Genomic DNA, 21262 nt, shown 5'->3' with positions numbered 1-21262 from the left:
AAAGCAAAAGCTTCAGAATTTGGGATGAAATTATGCAAGTGTATGTAGTATAAATATTTAATTTAGGTAAAAAACTAGAACTTGTTAAGTTAAAGTTGTAATTCCAATTTAACTTTTAAGCACAAAAATTAGGTAGATTTTTATTTGAAGGAGAATATTTTATATCATTATTTAATTTAAATGTTTACATTAAATTGACTATAATTAAAAACCCATTTTTTTGTCCATTGTCATAAAATGTTATAATGTGGAATGATAAAATATTTAATGTATTCTGTTCCTTTTTTTTTTTTTTAGCTCCTTGCTTGGAAGAATTTGTCAGTATTTTAATTGAATGTTGTATTTTTCCCATTTTCAGTTGCCTTCCAGCTAGTGATTCATTCCGCAGTGATGTGGGAAAAGCCGTTGAAAATTTAATTCCTCCAGTACAACATAGCCTCTTGGATCGAAAAGATAAAGAGGTAAAATTCTTCAGGTATCATTTATAATTGATGGTTACATTGAAAATATTTCACAACTGTATTTATTTATGTCTTTTGGTAGCTAAGCATTTGAAAGATTTAATACAATTCAAGGCACTGTGTTAGATGTTGTAAAACATTTTGATATGGTCAATTATAAGTACATTTTAAAATTTGCTTATTTAAAAATAAATAATATACCTATAAAGTAGCATTCACCTTTCCCTAAGAGTACTAGTGATCATATGCTGATTGCATATTGGAATTGACTTTCTAATAACATCGCTACGGTGGTCTAAATTTATTTTACACACTATTATGCAATTATAAACATAGTGACAGATGTAATTTTAGAAGGCTAGAGGTAATTGTATAATAATGCTGACCTATGATAGTTCATTACTTGAATAAGGCATTGCAGCATCTCCCCAAAATCATGTAGCAATTTGTATCATTAGTAGAAATGAAGAATAAAATGTTTTTCTCTATAAAAACAAAAGTTTATTGTCATTTCTAAAAACCTGTTTAACATACCTTTAGTGTTGAAATGTGACATCAATTAGTATTGAATTTTCAACTCTATATTTGGTAGTAAAAAAGTGGCTTCGGTTTTGAAAGAAAAGTTTTCTTTAGTGATATTCTGGGTTTCCACAGCTTTATCATTCTGAACATTGTGTCCCATCTTTATGTGGTGGGATGGTGAGAGCAAGGGAATTGTTTTTTCCATGAGTATTTTGAATACACAGAATTTATACATCTATATATAGTTAAGATCCTTGATAGCCTGCCTACTCTTTACTCTCTTCACTTAAACTTCTGCTTACTGCTCTTCAACTTAGTTACGTCCAGTTTAACCTAAGAGATAATGGCTTATATAAAAAAAAAATACATGAAACAAAGCAAAAACAATACATATCATTTTTATTTAAATATGAGCCAATACATTTTAAATTAAAAAATATATATTATGTGGTATGATAGATACATTGAAATGTAGAATATTGGTTATTACAGTTGCTGTAGCAAATTCTCCTTGTTAAATGTGTAGTTTATCAATTAAAATTTTCAATAATTTTTAGACTTTAAGTAAAATCAAGCAGTTGGTTATGCTTTAGATATAGTTTCCATAGGCTAGTGCTTTTCATGAAACAACTAATACCAAATATAGTAATTAGATTACTTATTTACTATAATTGTCAAAACTAAAGTCTATTACTGCTTTTCAGGGTAAGATTCTATGCTTTAATATTCCAGTATTTGTGAATTAATTCTCTGATCTTTAATTTTAGTAGTCCACCACTATTTACTATTTTTAAATAGTGCCTTACTGAAGGCACAAGGTCTTAAGCTGAAAAATAATGTTTCAAAAATGAAAGTATAGCCTAATGAATGGTTGTTCCTAGTAGTTTATAGCTAACATAGGCTATGTTCAAATTGATTATGTAAATGTGACCAAGTAAAATGTTAGGCTATTAGTTGAAAATGTACTAATTTTTAAAAAGTAGTCCTCTAGTTACGCAAGCTTGATAGTTTAATTTTGTTGCTATTCTTAGTGACTAATCAGGAGTGGGCAAAAAAGCTAGGATTAGTGAAGTCCTCTCTTTTTGACCTTTTAAATGGACACTTTTCTTTTGAGAGATATGACACTCTTTACTCAAAAGAAAAGTCTCCACTTAAAAGGAGACTTTTCTCTGTATTAATTGTTTAATAACAGGCAATTAAATAAATTGCATTATTTTGGCCAGTAAGTTTCTATAAAGCAGAGAAAAAGTATAAATACTGATTTTAGAGAAAGACTGTAAATATGGTTTTTGTTTTCTTTAATGTTTAATATACTAGATCTGAGCATTAGTTGACATGTACGTTAATACTACAAATTACATTAAAATATTGTTTTTTTTTTTTTTTTTTTTTTTTTTTTTTTTTTTTTTTTTTTTTTTTTTTTTTTTTTTGTTGAGACAGAGTCTCACTTTGTTGCCCAGGCTAGAGTGAGTGCCGTGGCGTCAGCTTAGCTCACAGCAACCTCAAACTCCTGGGCTTAAGCGATCCTACTGCCTCAGCCTCCCGAGTAGCTGGAACTACAGGCATGCGCCACTATGCCCGGCTAATTTTTTCTATATAGATTTTTAGGTGTCCATATAATGTCTTTCTATTTTTAGTAGAGACGGGGTCTCGCTCAGGCTGGTCTCGAACTCTTGACCTTGAGCAATCCACCCGCCTCGGCCTCCCAGAGTGCTAGGATTACAGGCGTGAGCCACCGCGCCCGGCCTAAAATATTGTTGAATAGTCATACTGTAAACACATTTTTAACTTGGCTACTGAGGCAAATTACCTAACAACTTTATTTGAAAAAATGTTAATGTGTGAGATATTTTGATTAAAAATGTAGCTAAAGATATTTAAATACTTTTTTTTTGGCAGTTGCTAATTTGTCCTCCTGTTACTCGGTTCTTCTATGGATGCAGGGAATATTTACATAAACTATTAATTCAGGGTGATTCTTCTGGAAGATTGAATATTTGGAACATATCAGACACACCTGATAAACAGGAAGGTGATGAAGGTAATAGTAAATGATGTGTAGCCATTTCTTAATTCTTTTAATTTAACATCTTAAATACTAACTACTGAATAACAAATTTATACTGTACATACATCATTTTCTTCTAAGAATTATACTTGACTAAAGTTTTGATTTTTTGACATGTTACTGAATTAACAAATATTATTTTAATGTTTTACATTTTTTTTAACATGGACCAATGTTTTTCTTTTATACAAAACAAAACCTGCAGGGCTGAAAATGACAACTTCTGTTAGTTTGCAAGAGGCATTTGATAAACTGAATCCTTGTCCTGCTGGAATTATAGATCAACTGAGTGTGATTCCTAATAGTAATGAACCTCTTAAAGTAACTGCCAGTGTGTACATACCAGCACACGGAAGACTTGTTTGTGGCCGTGAAGATGGAAGCATAGTCATTGTACCTGCCACACAGACGGCCATAGTACAGCTGTTGCAAGGGGAACACATGCTTAGAAGAGGTATACCGAAGACCTACACTTGTCTAAAGTGTTTTGAGAACTCTGTAACCCTGATAATGAAAATGTTTCTACTGTTTGTTTTTTTACAAATACAATGAATCAGTATAGTAGTTAGTGTGCTGTGTAGTTGATAGTTTAATGTGCAAATAATATAATATTCAATGCCTATTATTGGAATTAATACCCTGTAATGATTGTAAATAAGGAAATATTCAACATTATCTCTTTGATATATGTTAATATTTCCATCTATTATTAGTTATTTCTATGGATTACTAAATAATTACTATATTACCAGTAATAGCTATAGTCTTCTAGAATAGTGATGTCTAGTAGAAATCTAATGTGAATCATATATGTAACCATATATATAATTTTCTAATAGCTATGTTAAAAGGAAAATGAAACAAGTGAAAGTAACTATAATAATGTATGTTATATAACTTAATAGAGCAAAACTATTTTCATTTCAGCTTATAATCAAAATGAAAATTACTAATGGAATATTTTACCTTTTTTGTACTAAGTCTTTAAAATTTCATGACTATTTTAAATTTACAGTACATTTGAGTCTGGAGTAGTCCCATTTCAAATGCTTAGTAGTCTGATGTGGCTAGTAGCTACTGTATTGGATAGAGTAGATTTAGAAGATAAAATCGGAAGCCTTTTCTGTGATAAAATTTATAGCTATTTTGAAAATTCATGTTTGCTTTTACTTGTCAAAACTTTGTAAGTCTTTAATTTTCCCATTTTAAATCCAAAACCTTATTCACAGGTTGGCCACCTCACAGAACACTCCGCGGTCATCGGAACAAAGTCACATGTTTGCTATATCCTCATCAGGTCTCAGCTCGGTATGATCAAAGATATCTGATATCTGGAGGTGTGGATTTTTCGGTCATAATTTGGGACATATTTTCTGGAGAAATGAAACATATCTTCTGTGTTCATGGTGGCGAGATTACTCAACTTCTAGTTCCACCTGAAAACTGTAGTGTAAGTTGATTTATATGAAAGATTATTTCACTGTGGTAGACCCAAGTTATGTTGCTATCAGGCATATACATGGAATCTAAAGTAACTTAAAATATGACAAGAGAATTAACAAGACTGTTTCAATTTTAAAACTAAAACAATTGTAACATGTAATATTTAGGCATAGTTACGATCATTTATTATTGGACACATCGAAGATGGATATAGTGTCTTTTTCCTGTTACTATCTCCTAAATGGTGTGGCTTGTTCCTGAAACGTAGTAGCAGGTTTTACTGAATGAAGTTTCAATTTTATGTTTTAAAATAATTTAACTATCTCCAGAGACACTTTACAATCTTACTGTTATCTGAGCAAAAAGATAATGAATGTGTACTTTGGTAAAGGCAAAATAACTTTTCAGTACTTACCAGTAGAGGTTGTTTAAATAAAAAATTATTGTGACAAGGGAGAGAAAGTGTAAGAGTCACTGATTATGATTTTGGAAAATTTTGTCTGTACCTTTGTAGAAGCAGATTGCTTTCTTTGTGATGTGCTTTAAGATAGGCCATGATGTCAAATAAATAGCTAATACTTTAGAAATATGAAATTTTAGGAGAGCTTAGAAATGCCAACTGATGGATCCAATAAATTCTTTCTTTCTTTTTCTTTTTCTTATTTTCTTTGGAGACAGAGTCTCACTCTCTTGCCTGAACTAAAGTGCAGTGGCGTCATCATAGCTCACTGCAAGCTCAAACTCTTGGGCCTAAGCCATCCTCTTGCCTCAGCCTCCCGAGTAGCTGAGAATACAGGCATGTGCCACCATGTCCAGCTAATTTTTCTGTTTTTGGTAGAGACGGGGTCTTGCTCTTACTCAAGCTGGTCTTGAACTCCTGACCTCAAGTGATCTTCCCGTCTTGGCCTCCCAGGGTGCTATGGTTAGCAGGCATGAGCCACCACGCCTGGCCCCAGTAATTTCTTTTACTGTTTGTTAATCATGGAATTTGGTCACGTGGTTAGCCACTTTGCTTGCAGAATCCCCTCACACACATTTATGTGCACACATGCAAACACACTGTGTCTTCTTGTACACATATTTCATGCTTATGATAATCCAGTGTCACCAATTCTAGGCTTACTGAAATTGAAAACAGTCTTACTGGTGTATCTGATGCAGTGTTCACAAGATGTCTTATTTTAAAACCCAAGAAATTTTCCTTGGCCTTTCTGCTTACTTATTTAATGCTCTTGTTAATATATTTAATCGGCCATGTACTGCCAGTGCTATGTATTTTGTTTGATTTGCTGTTGGTGGCTTTGTACAAAATCCTAGTACTAATGTCTCTCATTTTTCCTGCCATATTTGCAAATTCAGGTCCTTAATTTTTCCCTTCTTTTTTATTCATTCCTTTTTCTTTCTTCCATTTTGATTGTTTCTTATCTTAATCACTGTGAAAAAATTGCTATGTATTTATTTAAATAACTAATTTTATGTCACATTTTAGTGAAATAGATATCATAATTGTACTCATAAGTTTGAAGTGTTGTTACAACCCCTCCCCTAAACTTCGTTTTATAGTAATGTCATATAGTGAAATGTGATAATTTTCATCTCTAAGTACACATTTGGTGAATTATCTAATATTTCAATGCCAAAAATTGATTATTTTGACAATTTTATGCCAGTTTAGAACAACCATTTCTGATTTGATTGACATTTGTTTTTAAATTACAAATGTGATTAAAAGGAACGTTTCAGATGGTGTATATAATAAGGTCATGTTCTCTGTTTGAATTACATTAATTATACATTTTTTTAGCTCATATATTTCTATGTAAGTGTTTTACAGTTTCTTTTTAAAAAATTTCAAGTGTGTATTTAACATAATAAAATGTTTTTGACCAATTCTATTTAAAATAATTGTAGCGAACAAAAAACTATCTAATAGACATATATGCAACTAAATAGAGAATGTTCTCGCTACTAGACTTGGATAAGCCAAAAGCAGTAGTTACCTGAGTAATATGAAGAAAAGAGATATGGACAAGAAAGTCTAGTACTTGGAAAATAATGTATTTTTAATTTGTAATTTAGTTTTGATAAGCTTAACAATAGAAAATTTCCTGTTTTTATTCAAAAGTACTGAGTAAGACAAAGATACTTGATTTTAACTACGTGATAATTTAACAAGTAATTACTGCCTGATTAATAACCTGTTCAAACTAGCTGGTGGTTTTAGGCACATCAGCAAGTGAGTTTAAAGGTCAGAGAGCCTAAATGATTAATAAAAAGTGAAGCAGAATTTGATATTTGCTAAATGTTTAGAAAATGACTGTTTTGCTGAGATTAGAGTTAACCACATATGTTTGAATTCTCCCTCTCATAAATTGATCCAATATCATATTCTTTTTATCAAAATTATATTTTTATTTTTATTTGAAAGTTTGGATTGGGTAATAAGTAAACAGCTACTTGTAGTTGAAATATTATAAATATTTACTAAAAGTAATGATTAAATATAAATAGTGAAAAGTTTGTCATCTTTTTTTTTTATTTGAATAGAGTTTTGAGGCCAGGCACGGTGGCTCATGCCTGTAATCCCACCGCTTTTGGAGGCCAAGGCTGGAGGATCACTTGAGGCCAGGAGTTTGAGACCAGTCTGAGCAACATAGCAAGAAATGTCTATAAAAAATAAGAAAAAGTAGCCAGGTGTGGTGCTGCATGCCTATAGTCTGGCAGACTAGGGCAGGCTGAGGCAGGAGGAGCACTTGAGCCCAGGAGTTCGAGGCTGCAGTGAGTTCTGATCTTACCACTGTACTCCAGCCTGGGCAACAGAGGAAGACCCTGTCTCTAAAATAATAATAACAATAGAGTTTTTGGTTTTATCTCAGTTAAATGCAGAAAGAAGTTAAGTTTTGACTGCTTACAATTATTTTTTCAGAAAAAGAATGTTATAAAACAGAAATGTTCGTTGTGCTTTTCTTTTTTTTTCTTTCCTTTTTTTTTTTTTTTTTTTTTTGAGGTGGGTTCTCACTATGTTACCCAGGCTACTCTCAAACTCCTGGGCTCGAGTGATCTTCCTGCCTCAGCCTCCTGAGTAGCTGGGACTATAGGCATAGGTTACTGTGCCTAGCTCAGTTGTGTTTAAAAATTACTTAAACTGAATAAGAATGTACAGGGCTGATGATTTTTTTCCTTTCTTATTTTATAATCAGATTTCATGTTTCCTGAAACCTATAAAGTTAGGAAAAAGTACTAAGCAAAAAATTCATTGTCTCCTAGCTTAGACAGACAGTGAAGAAAAAATGAAACTCTATCTGCTAAGTAGAGTAGATACTGTAGCTAGAGACGAGGTCTGAAGACAGACTCTATACCCTCTTTCCCAACGCCACATACATGTCAGTAGACAAATAGGATGTACTTACTTTCCTACTGTCTAGATGTTTCTTTATCATCCTTCTTTTCTCCTTCATTTATTGGCATCTTTTTACCTAAAATCTTTCCACATTCCTATGATAGATTAGCATTCATTTAGTGCCAGACTCAATGGTTCTATTCACTTTATTTTTAATGAACTTTTTTTTTAATTCATAGTGGGAGTTTTAATAATATTTTTAAAATTTGACATATTCATATATGATAAATATTGCCTAAATATAGCATTATGTAGAGTACCTAAATTAAATAGATTTTACTTTTATTTCATTTTAAAGGTTTTTGTTTTTTCTTTTTCTTTTTTGAGATAGAGTTTCCCTCTATTGCCCTGGCTTGAGTGTAGTGGTGTCATCATAGCTTACTGCAACCTCAAACTCCTGAGTTCAAGCTCCTACCTCAGCCTCCTGAATAGCTGGAACTACAGGCGCATGACACTACGTCCGACTAATTTTTCTATTATTTGTAGAGACAGGGTCTTGCTCTTGCTCAGGCTAGTCTTGAACTCCTGGCCTCAAGCAATCCTCCTGCCTTGGCCTCCCAGAGTGCTCGGATTAAAGGTGTGAGCCACCATGCTCGGCCATTGGTTTTCATTTTTTAAAGGAATTTCATTTAATATTATTTTCCAAAATAGTAAAAGTTCATTTAGGAAAAGTGCTTTGAAATTGAGTGTTAATTCATTGAATAGTCTGGTTAACTGATACTTTAGAACTACAGAATGTTAATTGTCGTATTCTTTTAAGAAATATAAGCTTTGAAAAAAACATTTCTCATAATAAACCAGACAGATATGATTGGTATGAATGAAAACTCAGAAATTAAAAAATAATGCTAGTGACCCAGTAGAGATTTCCTGTTTATAGAATTGTAGTGGTGTCTCGTATGGAGCTATCCACATTTTCTCAGTTGATGTTCCGTTATAGCAGATGGTTGGATTTAGAAGTACAGCCCGTGGCATGGAACGTTTGTATGTGTAATACACTATGATATCATTTTTTACATTTAATAAACACAAATCCATACTGAATATTTATGGACACATATGTAGGTAGTAAAAGTATTAAAACTGAACTGGAAAAATAGGTGCCAAATTCAGATTTTGGTTTGCTTTGGGGAATGAGGGGAATAAGTATAAAAGGAGCAGAAAATGTAACTTCTTTAAGTGTCTTATTTTATTTGTGTATTTAATATTTATTTCCCTCATTTGCATTGATGATTTAATTGTTAGAGCTGTTTTTCTGTTGTTACAACTATTCAGAACAGAATTTTTGGAAAATGTTTTAAAATATTAATGAATTATTTAGTACCAATAATATGTTTCTGCCTGTGAACGTATAGGCTAAGTTCTTTAATATGTTAGCTAAAAAATTACTTTTCATTTATTACATTTTATTAAACTTTTATTGTCACATAATCTCCAGAAATACCCAGAAGGGGGCAGCATAGATTTGTGAAAATAGGAATGTCAGGTATCTAACCTGAAAATTAGTGTTCATGCCTTCATTTGACAATATTAGCTTATCTCCTACAGACAGGTACGATAATATGAATGGTACATATGAGTGCATGTATAGTAGCGTGGCTAATGCTCACAGTCAATATGAGCAATTAACAAATTAGGTTTTCTTCTTAAAATATTGTACTTTTATTCTGACAAGTACTGAAAGCTTTTGTCAGAATTTCATCTTATCTCACGTTTTTGAATCTGGATTTTTGTTACTAATTTAATTTGAATATTACACTTAAAAACCAATGTCTGTAATTATAGTGTCTGAAGCCAAGCAGTAAACTTTTTAAATACAAATTAAGCAAAAACAGGAAGCAGAACTGACATATTTAAAATATATTATAATATACCTAATGTTCTATGACATTCCTTTTTCTCTTAACACATAATTCTTTTAGATCTTGAGACCATTTTCATATGTTTTCATATATTCACCATCTTTTTGAAATTTTTTTTTAAAAAATACATATTTATAGACAATACAGATATTTGCTAAAGATGGTCTGGTCATCTTTCTGTGTCAATAAGCATATTCCTACAACGTCATTTTTAATGATATTCTGTAATTTATTTAATTTTTTTACAGAGCCCATGCCTCTTCTGATGTAATCAATTTAATTTTATTGGATATTTTAGAATGTTGCTTTTTAAAAAATGTTTTCCTCTTATCAACAGTGGGTATAAGAATTAGTATAGCTCAATATTTTTGCAATTCCAGAATAGTTTCTTAGGATAAATTCTTAGAATTGCTGTAGGAAAGTACATATTACTTTCTAAAGGGTTTTGAATAGATAATGCCAAATTACCCTTCAAAATATTAGAAACAGGTTTGTACAGCCACCATTTTACCCCCATAATTTTCCACCATCCTGTTTATAATCTTTTAAGTCTTGCTAATTTTCAGGGCTTGTAAGTACCTGTGTGTGGAGTATATATAAGTATAGCTGTCGTTCTCATTTTTAAAGCACAAACGTATTAATATGCTGGCACCATATTAGTTATGCATTCTGATTAGTTTATAGTTTTTATAATTTTATGTTTTCCAGAGTTTACTACTATCATATACTATTGTGTCCAAGTTAAAAATTTTTTCCTGCTATGAATATTATCAATGTATTCATATTATAACATACTCAGTCTTTTGTGTAGGAAGCCAAAAAAGTCAGTGCTCTGCCAAGGGTCTGTCAGTAAGAGGTCCCTTCGACAGTAATGACAAAGACTGCATCCTTATTCTGACTGTGCTGATATTATGCCAAACATTTTGAAAATTTAGAAATCCTTCTGTTTTGGAATGGTTCCTTTAGACCTTGAGTCATGTCATTGATAGTAGAGAAGATTCCATTGGGTACGAAATTTATTTTTAGTAATGGTCAGAAGTGATTTGATGCTAAACCTTGTGAATGAAGTAGTTGATTAAATTGACTTCTTATTTTGGGCTGAAGAGAAAGTATGACACAAAGACTTAATTTTTCTTGAGTAATTTGATGAGTTTTAAAATGAGTTAAAATTCATTTTAAAATGGCAGAAATTGTTAGGAAAAAATGAATGACTTTTTAATAAGGTTGGGTATTTTTGTTCAGACATTAATTCAGCAAATATCTGAGTGCCAACCATATTTCAGGTGCCTTCTAGGACCAGAAGACATAATAGTGGATAAGATATAGTCCCTGTTTGATAGAATTTAGTCTAATGAGGGAGCCGAACTAGCAAACAGGGAATTATAATGCAGTATGATAAATCTTATGGAAGGGGTTTTTTCAAAGCCCTTAGGAAGCACATACAAGGGGCACTTAGGAGGTCAGCTTTGGGTCATTTTGGAAGACTTTCAGAAAGGGCAGTATCTATGGTATTTGGATATATTAATTTTGTGGGTATATATATAATCATACATGGTACAGGAAAAACTTGTGTTTGCAGATGCACTTAGTCTTATGCATGTTATGTGGAGGAGTTTGGAGCACTTGATAAGTTGTCCTGACTAGTATCTGATGGATTTGTCTGTAAATGATAAAGATGGGTTTAGGCAAAAGCTGGCAAGAATTTGACATATGTACATTACTTTGAAAATAACAACCAAGAGATCAGAGTAATAGTTTTATATGTGCTGTAAGCTAGCTGTATGTGAGCATTAGGACATTTTTCTTCATCCTACTTAGGAAGGATGTTTGGAAGAAAAATGTTAAGATAATAAAATATGAACTGCACTGAAAGGTAAAATATGTAAGGTATTTGTTTAAAGAAAGATTTGCCAAGCTAGTGAAGTGAAATGAAAATGAATGAGAAAAGATTAGAAGGGAAGAATGTATACTAAAAACAACAAAAAGTTAGTTTTTTTATGATGATTCTCTTTTTGGAGTCATTATCATGGTTTTTCTTAGTCATTGGTGAAGACTTTCAAAAGGAGTTGGAGAAAACACCCTGCTGTAGGCATCTCTGAGCCCTACCAACACTTTCTGTGACATGTTTGTTTAACATTTGAAAGTAATGCCTGGCCTATGATGAGAGCTTATGAAATTATTATTATTGTTGTTATTACTTCTATTTTCAGTTTTTTACATCCTTATTTGGATGATAAAGGCCTAAATCTGGGCAGTTTGTACAATTGTTTTCAGTGCTCAAATGACTTTATTGTAGGTACACTTTATTCCTGCATCAGGAACCGCTTTTTATTTTCTGGTGTCTCAACTATGGCCAGGTGGTTTTAGAATCTGCCCAAATTAGGGGTGAGTCCCCTTTTTCTGATAGTCTACCTTTGCATCTTTTTATTTCATGAGCTAGAAGTTTCAAGATACCAAGAAATGGCAACTAGATAAAAGGGTTTTACTGATTCCTTGGAAAGTATGGCACTAAGTATTGCACCTTCCTGTTCATTGCCTGAATATTGGGGTTTTCAATTGTCTGAGAGGCCCAAGCTGTTCATTATTTTCTGGACATTTGTGGGTAGATTACAGCCTTTGCCAGAATGACCCCAGATGATCAAGGGGGGAGTTTGACTCCATTTATTGCTCTTCTTAGGACATAAATTATGGGCTAGGCATAGTATTCTTGCCTAATGTGGACACTGAAGGTTAGGTTTTTCTGTTTTTGTTTGTTTTTTTGTGTGTGTTTGTTTTTGTTTTTTGACTCAGGGTCTTGCTTTGCTGCCCGGACTAGAGTACAGCATCGTCATAGCTCACTATAACCTCAAACTCCTGGGCTCAAGCCATCCTTTCTGCCTCAGCCTCCTGAGTAGCTGAGACTATAGGCATGTACCACCACCCGTGGCCTCTCTATGTTTTTTTTTTTTTTTTTTTTTTTGATGTAGACTTAAAAAGCAAGCCAGAATCCTTTTGAAACAAAGGGGTACTTTTAGCATATATGTTCTATTTATTAATTCACCAGTAAGAAAGATCCTTTCACCATCTCCAGTTAGAATAATGGAGACAGTGTCTATTAACCCATTTGTTTCCATAAGAAAGGAAAGAAAATGTATTTTGTGGTTATATCAGAGGTGTGTAAATTCAGTGTTTATTTCTTGTAAGGAGATAAGTGTGATTGAGATAAATAGGTTAAGGCCAAATGGGCAAATTAAAAAATCACTAGACAGATTTCTTCTTGTCTTTTGCTCTTTTTTATTTTCTTCTTGGGGATATTAGTTTTTGTATGAGTTGTAAACTAAAATATTAAGCTTACGTGGCTTCTGTTATGGTTGGAATTTTCTTCTGGTTTATTATTTACTTTTGAAATTTTTTTTAACCTATAGATATTTTTGGTTTTTATGTAATCCAGTTTATCTTTTTTTGGTCTAACTTCTTTCATATTTTTGAAGCTTGAAATCACACTGCACCCAGAAATTTGATAAGATTTGATTAAAAACAATGGCTGTTATAAAAACAAACATAAAATACTGAAATTTATTTATGTTTGTGGGGTAAGAATAAAAATTATCTGTTCTTCCCTAAGCTAACAAATTATTGCAATGTCATTGTTTTAAAGAAATCTTTTTTCTCTGATAGGCAGTATCTTCTTAATCTTACTAAATTTTTCATATTTATTTGCTGTTTTACTCATAAGGAAGCAGTTGAAGAAAGAATTCTAATTAGCCCACTATTTCTTCATTTTTATCGTCTGTATACAAGTGAATAAAATGTTAAAACTAGTTCCTAAAAGTGTTATTGTTCGTATAGAATGCAATTAACCAATTAGTTGGTTAATCAGTGTTTTGGTTGGACCACGTGGTCTTATTTTCTAAAATAACCATTAAAGAAACAGCCCTCTACTCTTTTTTTCTACTTTTTTTTTTTTTTAGGAAGGATGAATTTCTGAAACTTTTTTTTAAATCTAGTTTTGTGAAAGTGTAGAAGTGAACATTTAATTTCATTTTTTCCCCTTCAGGCAGAATATTTAAAAGTGATAAATGATGCATCTTAACTCTACATTTGTGTTCCATGGAAAGAGTTCTGGGAAGTATGAGATATAATGATTAAGAGAATAGTAGGATTGATTTATGAGCAAAAGAAGCTGGTCATTTATAGCTTGTCTAATGATGGGCATATTTAAAAGGAGAGACAATAGACAATAGAGTGTTCAAATATTTAGAGACTATTTAGACAAAGAGAAAAATTGTTTTGGGCAAATAAGAGATTACTCCTGAAATGATATGAAGAAAAAGAGTAATTTAGTTGAGAAAACAAATTAGCAAACGTAGAAAATAAAAAATACATATTATTTGCATTGGGAACTATTAGAAAGTGGAGTCATCTCCCCAGAGAGCTAGTAGATGGACTAAACTAGCTGTCTCTAATTTCTGTAATTCATGGCAGATGCTTAGGAACAGGTTACATAAGAGGTTTCTGGGAATGGTTTAAAATGAAGTGTTGTAAAATGCATAAGGTCAGACTGGATGACCTAGGTGGTATATTCTGACTCTATCAGATTCTGTGATAGCTTGTGGCATTCTGCTGTTCAGCACTAATGTACTGTGAGGATTATTTACTGGCAAATTCAGTGAGCCTTTATTTGGTTTGGGATTAGAATTCTTTGAAAAATAATAATGGACCTGGGAATATACTTGTTTTGGCCCAGTATCTTTCTCCCTTTCCTTGCCCTAGTTATCTTAATTTTTTCATCAAATAAAAATAGAGTTTTTACTTATATATTCTGTTGCTTACGGTTAACCTTTACTTTTGATTGGTATTTGATATCATTGGTGCATATTGCTTCTAGGGCATAATTAGTATGGTGTTTGGAACATGAATTTGAATAATTTTCACCTGTAAAATACTAGCAAAGTTGATGGGACCCTCCATCCATGCTGCACAAGTTCTGTTCTACAACAATAAAAATTTTTAAATGGAATTTGTTTATGCTTTTTAAGTCAGTTGATAGCAGTGGTTATTGAAGTGGAATATGTGAGACAATCAATTGGGGTATGGGAAGAAAATATTAGAACTTTTATTTATTCACTTATTAAGAAATTGGGCATTATGAACATTTACTATAGGGAGAGACACTGGTGCCCTCATTGGTTTCACACATCAGATGGGCATGTATTGCCTGGGGCAAGAGTGGGCATGCCTCAAGCAGGGTACCAGAGTTGCTTTCACCCCCTGTGCTTTCCGTTAAAATGTGTTTGCTTTTGCAGATTATATTGTATAGTTCTAAATGTAGCTCTCACGAAAGGGGCAGAGGAAATATGGATGAAGATATTTCTAATGAAAAATAAATATTTGTTCATCATCCGCATTATGAGTTTCAATGATTGTTGCTCAATCTGGCAGGAGGACAGCCAAAAAATTCATAATTATATAAAATATGTATTCACATACACTATCATTAACAATGAAACCTTCCTAAGGATATATATTGTGCCTTGAGGTTTTGACTGATCTAACATGAAGGTACTAACATTAGTGAGACATTTAAGAAAACTTTTCATTTCATCTTAAATTTATTTATTTAAACTTTGAGTCATCCTTTTAACGTATGTATTTGTGCATGTTTTACAATGTACATGATATATTGGCACAGAAGTACATATATCTAATTTATAAATATAAATACATTGAGAGCACATTCCAAAATTTTTTAAATGAATGGATGTGTGATCAAAAAAGTTTGGAGCATAGATGCTTTTCAAATAAGTTTAGTTCAAGATACCAGGTTTACATTTTTAATTGTATTTTTAATTATACAGTTTAAATGTTTTATACATTATCTTTTTACAATACTCTTGGTGTTCAATTATGTTTAGGTGACTTTTCAAGGTTGAAATGGAAAAAAGTGAAGTAGAATAGAATTAATCAAATTATAGAATTAGTCATTGTAAGTGAAGTGGGTGTTCAATAACCCAGATCTCTATAATTTAATAATAAAGGAACTGTGCTAATTCAACTCATTTGGAGGAAGCTGGGTCTAAAAAGAAGAAATAGGAGTTATAAAATATTCTTTAAGAAGTGCTTCTTTAACAATTTTGAGGACAGATAAGAGGAAACAAAGTTAATTGTGTTTAGCAAATCTTTTAAGTGCTTTCATTGAATGAATAGCTGAGAATTATTTATCATTACTCTGTTCATTGTTTGAATTAAAATTAATACCAAAGTGGAGCTTGAATGGTCTTTTTTCTTTTACATTTAAATAGGCTAGACATTTGCTTTGTTTATACCATTAATTTGTTTTCACACAGGCTGCAAAGGTAACCATCAACTCAGAATTAATTAGTAGAATGAAAATTAATGAGGTTTTACTGTATTGGGCCATTTCCACTTTAGGCCAGTTTTCTTTATACGAGTTGGATGAGCATTTTTTTGAAAGAAGAAAAATTAGATTTATTTTAATCTATATTTAAAAAGCAGAGAACCATCTTTTCTTGTGAGTTAAGTACCTGTAATAACTATGCTTTCTTGGGCTTAGTAATATTGATTTTTTTTTGTTTTCATTCTTGATTATTTTGGTTATTTCCAGTCTATTTCTTATTACAATAAAGCTAAAGTTAATTCTTCCAATACTTATTATCATTTACAGGGATGGTATATAATTTTTATTTTGGACCAAACATTGTATTGTAGGTGTAGCATGTCATTTGCCAATTTTCATTATTATTGCATCATGTGAAAGGGGAATAAAACTGTTTTTCAAAATATTTAGGTAAATATATGTGTTTGAAGAAAATGCATCATGTGGAAATGAAAAGCTAGAATTTTTGGAGTTAAGGGTCTTTTTTTTTAACCTTCAGAAAATTACATCTCGATCTTTTTAAAGCAGATCCTATGCTATTACTTAATATTTGTTTTTTATGTCCTTTATTTTGCTATATAAGAGTAATAACATGATGTAGAGCTTTTAAGTGTTCTTACAAGGATGGATTGCATTTTCTTGAATCTTTGAAATTATCTGCTTTTATATCTATGGGGAGGATGAAAGTTCTGACAGTGAAACTTCTCAGGAGGGGTTAATAATGCCCAAGATCAAGTTGTTTATAGGAAGGAGAAAGCTTTTTTTTGTTTGTTTGCTTAATGGCTCCAGTCCTGTCTCTGCTAATTATAAACTACGGTAAGGAGATATTTGACAGAAAGAGAGAGTGTGCATAGCTCAGTGAGTGTCAGTAGCTTTGCATCACCTCAGATACTGAGATCTCCAATAGATCATAATTTTGGGAACACCTAACATAGTAAAGAATATTGGCAAAACTTCATATTGAGTCATGCTTCATTTTTTTCTGCTTTTTGAAAGAGAGTAACCAGAGTGTATGTGAACATTAATGAAATGACTTCGGACTTGGGGACTAGCAAGTACAGTGGTCCCCAACCTTTTTGGCACCAGGGACCTGTGTCAAAGACACTGAAGACAATTTTTCCACAGACCAGTGGGGGCAGAAGAGTGCAGGTGGAAGGGGGAGGGAGGTGTATGTTTGTGTGTGTGTGTGTGTGTGTGTGTGTGTGTGTGTTTGCAGGGGTTGGGGGATGATGTGGAGCTCAGGAAGCAACGTATGGTGCGTTCCTAACAGGCCATGGACCAGTACCTGGCTGGGGGTTGGCGACCACAGAGCAAGTAGGCCAGTTAGGTGTGTGGCACTAATTAAGGATTAGCTATTTTTAAAGAAAAGTTCGGAGAGCTCATGAGTTGACGTAGCAGAATCAAGAGTAGTGATGGATGTATAAATGCTGTGGCTGGCCAGTGCCTGATGAAAATATGTGAATAGATTAAAAGGAATGCTGTTTGGGAATCATTCTTCTTAGTTATTCACATCCATAGAAAAAGATCACTGTTTCTCTGATGAAAGACGTAAATAAAATGACTACGTTTTGGTAGATTGATGTGGCAAAATAGAAAATTGTTGTTAACCAGTAATGTAGCAACCATCCCTTTTTATAAAATGAATAATGGATATATTTGACAAGTCAGTACTAATGATAATCTGTAGAAATGCAAAGCATCCATTCTATTAAACTATCTATTATTTTAAGTTAATGTATTCCTGGTGCAATTGATAAATATGTATTGTGAAATAATTCAAAATAAAGACCTCATGGGTGTGTGTGTATGTGTATTTACCTAGTTTTATTCTAACATTCCTAAATGTAATTTCTTTTAATAGTTTGCCACTTTGTTTTGATTTATTCATTCATTATAAAACTAATTTTTCTGTCCGAGAAGTCAACTGCCCCTTGGTTCTTAATATGTCTTTTTAAAGAAAGAAATCACTTTCCTGGTAAGATTCAATTGAATGCTTACCAGGAAAATGAGATAAGTAAGCTTAACAAATGCTTTAGAAAATTCTATATAATGTTTTAATAAAGGTTTATAACATCATTTTTCTGAACTTAGTTTTCTTAACTCTTAAAATTAGTAAACACCTGCTGTGCTGATAGTGTTTAAATTATTATGAATATAATACAAAAAGTACAAATAAAGCTAACAAAGAATGAAAGAATAAAACATGAATTTAAGAACAAAGTAAATAGTCAAGTCTTGCTATTATTTTTGTTTGTTAATGCCCTGCTTCATTCAAAAATTGATTTTAGGTTTACAAAAATAAACTTTATCCAGTAAGATAAAAATAGAGCTAAATCATGGTGAAGAGACAATGAAAGAAGAAAGCAAATGAGACCACTGAGAGTCCACATTCAGATACGGATTCTCAAGATCCTGCACTGTTATAAATAGAAAATTCAGTCCTGAGTTTCTTAGCAGCCAAAACATGAAAGGAACCAGTTACAGCAGCTTTCCCCAAAGTGTGTTCCTCTAAAACTAGGTCTAATAAAATTACCATGTTCAAACAAATTTAGAGATGAAATGATGTTGGATCTCCTTGTAGGATAATCATGATCACAGCATTATAAATGTTCTTGGAAGTTCTGTGATTAAAACCAACAACTACTTAGCATCTGGGTTTCTCATGCATGTTTGGCCACCATCCTCTCCCCCTTTTTTTTCACCCAATACCTATCAATATTTCCCCTTTGGGGAATTAGTGAGATACCGACCTCTCGTTAAAAATGGTCTGTTTGCTTATGAGAAGGCCAGAAGGATGAGGGTTGACAGGTTTCTACTTTAGATCCCATACAAGGAAAAGTATATATGTAGTGCAGTGGGCCTCGGCATCAATAAATAGCCACAGTATTTATTGCAGATGGCTGTTTGCATATGGTTTCCCCCCGGATGACCTGAAAGCATAATCTAATAAGTCACTAAATAGTTAAGTTTTAAATTGCATACAAATTGTCTTACAAAAATTTAAAAACTTTAATTTGGTAGGTTGTAGATTCTGTTGCTAGTGAAAATCTTTACTGTATTTGATTACATTCCATCTGGTTCTAGAAAGGAATTAATTGAAGGGCAAAATCTAGAGATGAGCAGAAAATACATAGCAGAATGTTTAATTGGCTATTGTTTGGTTAGTTGAGGTGATGAACCTGCTGACATTATAGACCGAAGCTGTGAAGGAAACAGGGACGTGTATCTAGAGGCAATGCAACTAACTGTGGCTTCTAAGAAATGATTATGGCAGAGGGACAGTGAGGGTATTGTTTTTGAGCAAAGATGCAGGGAAGAGCGTGGATCTAAACGACAGTCACAGAAGGAAGCACTGCAGAAAGCAGCTCCAGCTGCAAACAAAGGAAAGTTCATAGTGTAGAAAGAGAACACCTAATAACAGATCAATTTTTTTCCCAGCTTTGCCTGCACAGATATAGCAATCATTTTAGTAAGGTCATCTTCCAATTTGAACGGCAGATATTCCAAGGCATCTTGTACAATCTATAATGTAGGATCAATTTAGTATTTTTAGAAGTGTTTTGATGATTTAACTGGGTGTTATGTGTGATATAAAGGAACACATTTTTCAACACCACCTAAAATTGTGGTTGGTTTTCAGCGGTAGTGAATGTATAATTAATTTTGGTTTAAATTATTGAGGACAGGATCCATTTTATTCTAAATTTAATCTAAATATAATTGGGGTTTATTCTTCTTTTCAGGCAAGGGTGCAACACTGCATCTGCTCTGTAGCCAGTGACCATTCAGTAGGACTTCTAAGTTTGCGGGAGAAAAAATGCATCATGTTGGCGTCTCGTCACCTTTTCCCTATTCAAGTGATCAAATGGAGGCCTTCTGATGATTACTTGGTAGTAGGATGTTCAGACGGCTCTGTGTATGTCTGGCAGATGGATACTGGTAAGAACAAGTGAAAATCAAATGTGTATATTTGATTTTCTAGAAATTAAAAATCTTTCCTATGAGGGAAAAAGCCCTATAATGTAAGAAGGTTACTACTTTTATTTCTAATTACTGCTTTTTCCAAACATGGTACTCTTAATTGTGGTACTGTGCCAAGTACTTGTAGAATAGTTCAGCAACCTTTAAAGGCATATAATTGAAGACAGTATACGGATGAGGACAGACATACAGACGACAAAGATAAGTGATTTCTGTATAATTCATGAAGTAAATTGTGAGCAAGAGGAAGAAAACATTTTGTCTTAGATTCGGGAACAATGGGATGTATAAAACCCTCTTTTCTTTGAACAGCAGAAAAGTAATGCTGGGCAGTTAATTGTAGGAGGTAATTGAAGTGAAGGTTTCAAGTTCTAGAGAGAACACTTAAAATTTCACATTTCAGAAATTTTATGTATGCGTGGGTGCAATGTAGGGCAAGTAATGCTTAGCATAAAAGCACAGGCAATGATATAACATAGACTGCCATGGTTTTCCAAGGAAGTCTTTAAGTACATAACTAAACGTTCATTAGTTTAGGCTTTGGGGAAATACATTCTATCCTACTTTTACAATCTTCAATAATTATCTATCAGTGATTAAAACTTTTCTTTAGATTCCTAGTTGTACTGTATAATATTTCTACTAAATTTTTTTCTGTTTCTTCATCTTTGTTTTAAATAGTCTTTTTTGAAGTCAGACTGTACACATATCTCTGCTTGCACTGTTGGGCAATAGGGAATTCCCATAAGCCTTTTTGGAATAAGTAGCCATAATCTTTAGTAATGTTTTATTTATTGTCCTCATTTAAACTGGTAGTGCATAGGCAATCTTGACAAGAAGCAGCATTCTTGAAGTCTGTCAAACTTCTTTGCTTTTGCACTTAACTGTTCTTTCTCTTATCTGGTTGTAAAAGAGATTCATACTCTGTCAAATTTTAAAAGCACAAGAACATTAGACGAGAAGGATGAACCCAAATCCCATTGCTCAGTGGTAAATGTTAACATTTTTGGCATGTTTCTTTCTAGTCTGTTTCTGGGCATTTTAAAAAACAGAATTGCTATCATGCTATATATATAATTTTATATCTTCCTTTTGTATTACTTTGTATCTTATCTGCTGAATAGGACAGTCTTGTGTTTGCCTATTTGC

General features: G+C 32.6%; 1 protein-coding gene across 4 annotated transcripts in view; it reads left to right on the top strand.

Moving 5' to 3' along the window:
* Positions 1–21262, top strand: part of WDR7 (WD repeat domain 7) — a 284359-nt gene that overhangs the window by 28181 nt on the left and 234916 nt on the right. For all 4 annotated transcript variants that reach the window (XM_069468368.1, XM_069468366.1, XM_069468369.1 and 1 more), the window contains exons 9-13: positions 359–461; positions 2883–3024; positions 3257–3505; positions 4281–4501; positions 19876–20071. In XM_069468368.1, coding sequence (XP_069324469.1) covers positions 359–461; positions 2883–3024; positions 3257–3505; positions 4281–4501; positions 19876–20071 — 911 coding nt within the window. The remainder of the gene's footprint in view (positions 1–358; positions 462–2882; positions 3025–3256; positions 3506–4280; positions 4502–19875; positions 20072–21262) is intronic.

The sequence above is a fragment of the Eulemur rufifrons genome, chromosome 5 (assembly GCF_041146395.1).
Source record: "Eulemur rufifrons isolate Redbay chromosome 5, OSU_ERuf_1, whole genome shotgun sequence".
Taxonomy (NCBI): Eukaryota; Metazoa; Chordata; class Mammalia; order Primates; family Lemuridae; genus Eulemur; species Eulemur rufifrons.
Note: the sequence above shows the minus strand (reverse complement) of the source record. Positions and strands in the feature narration are given on the sequence as shown.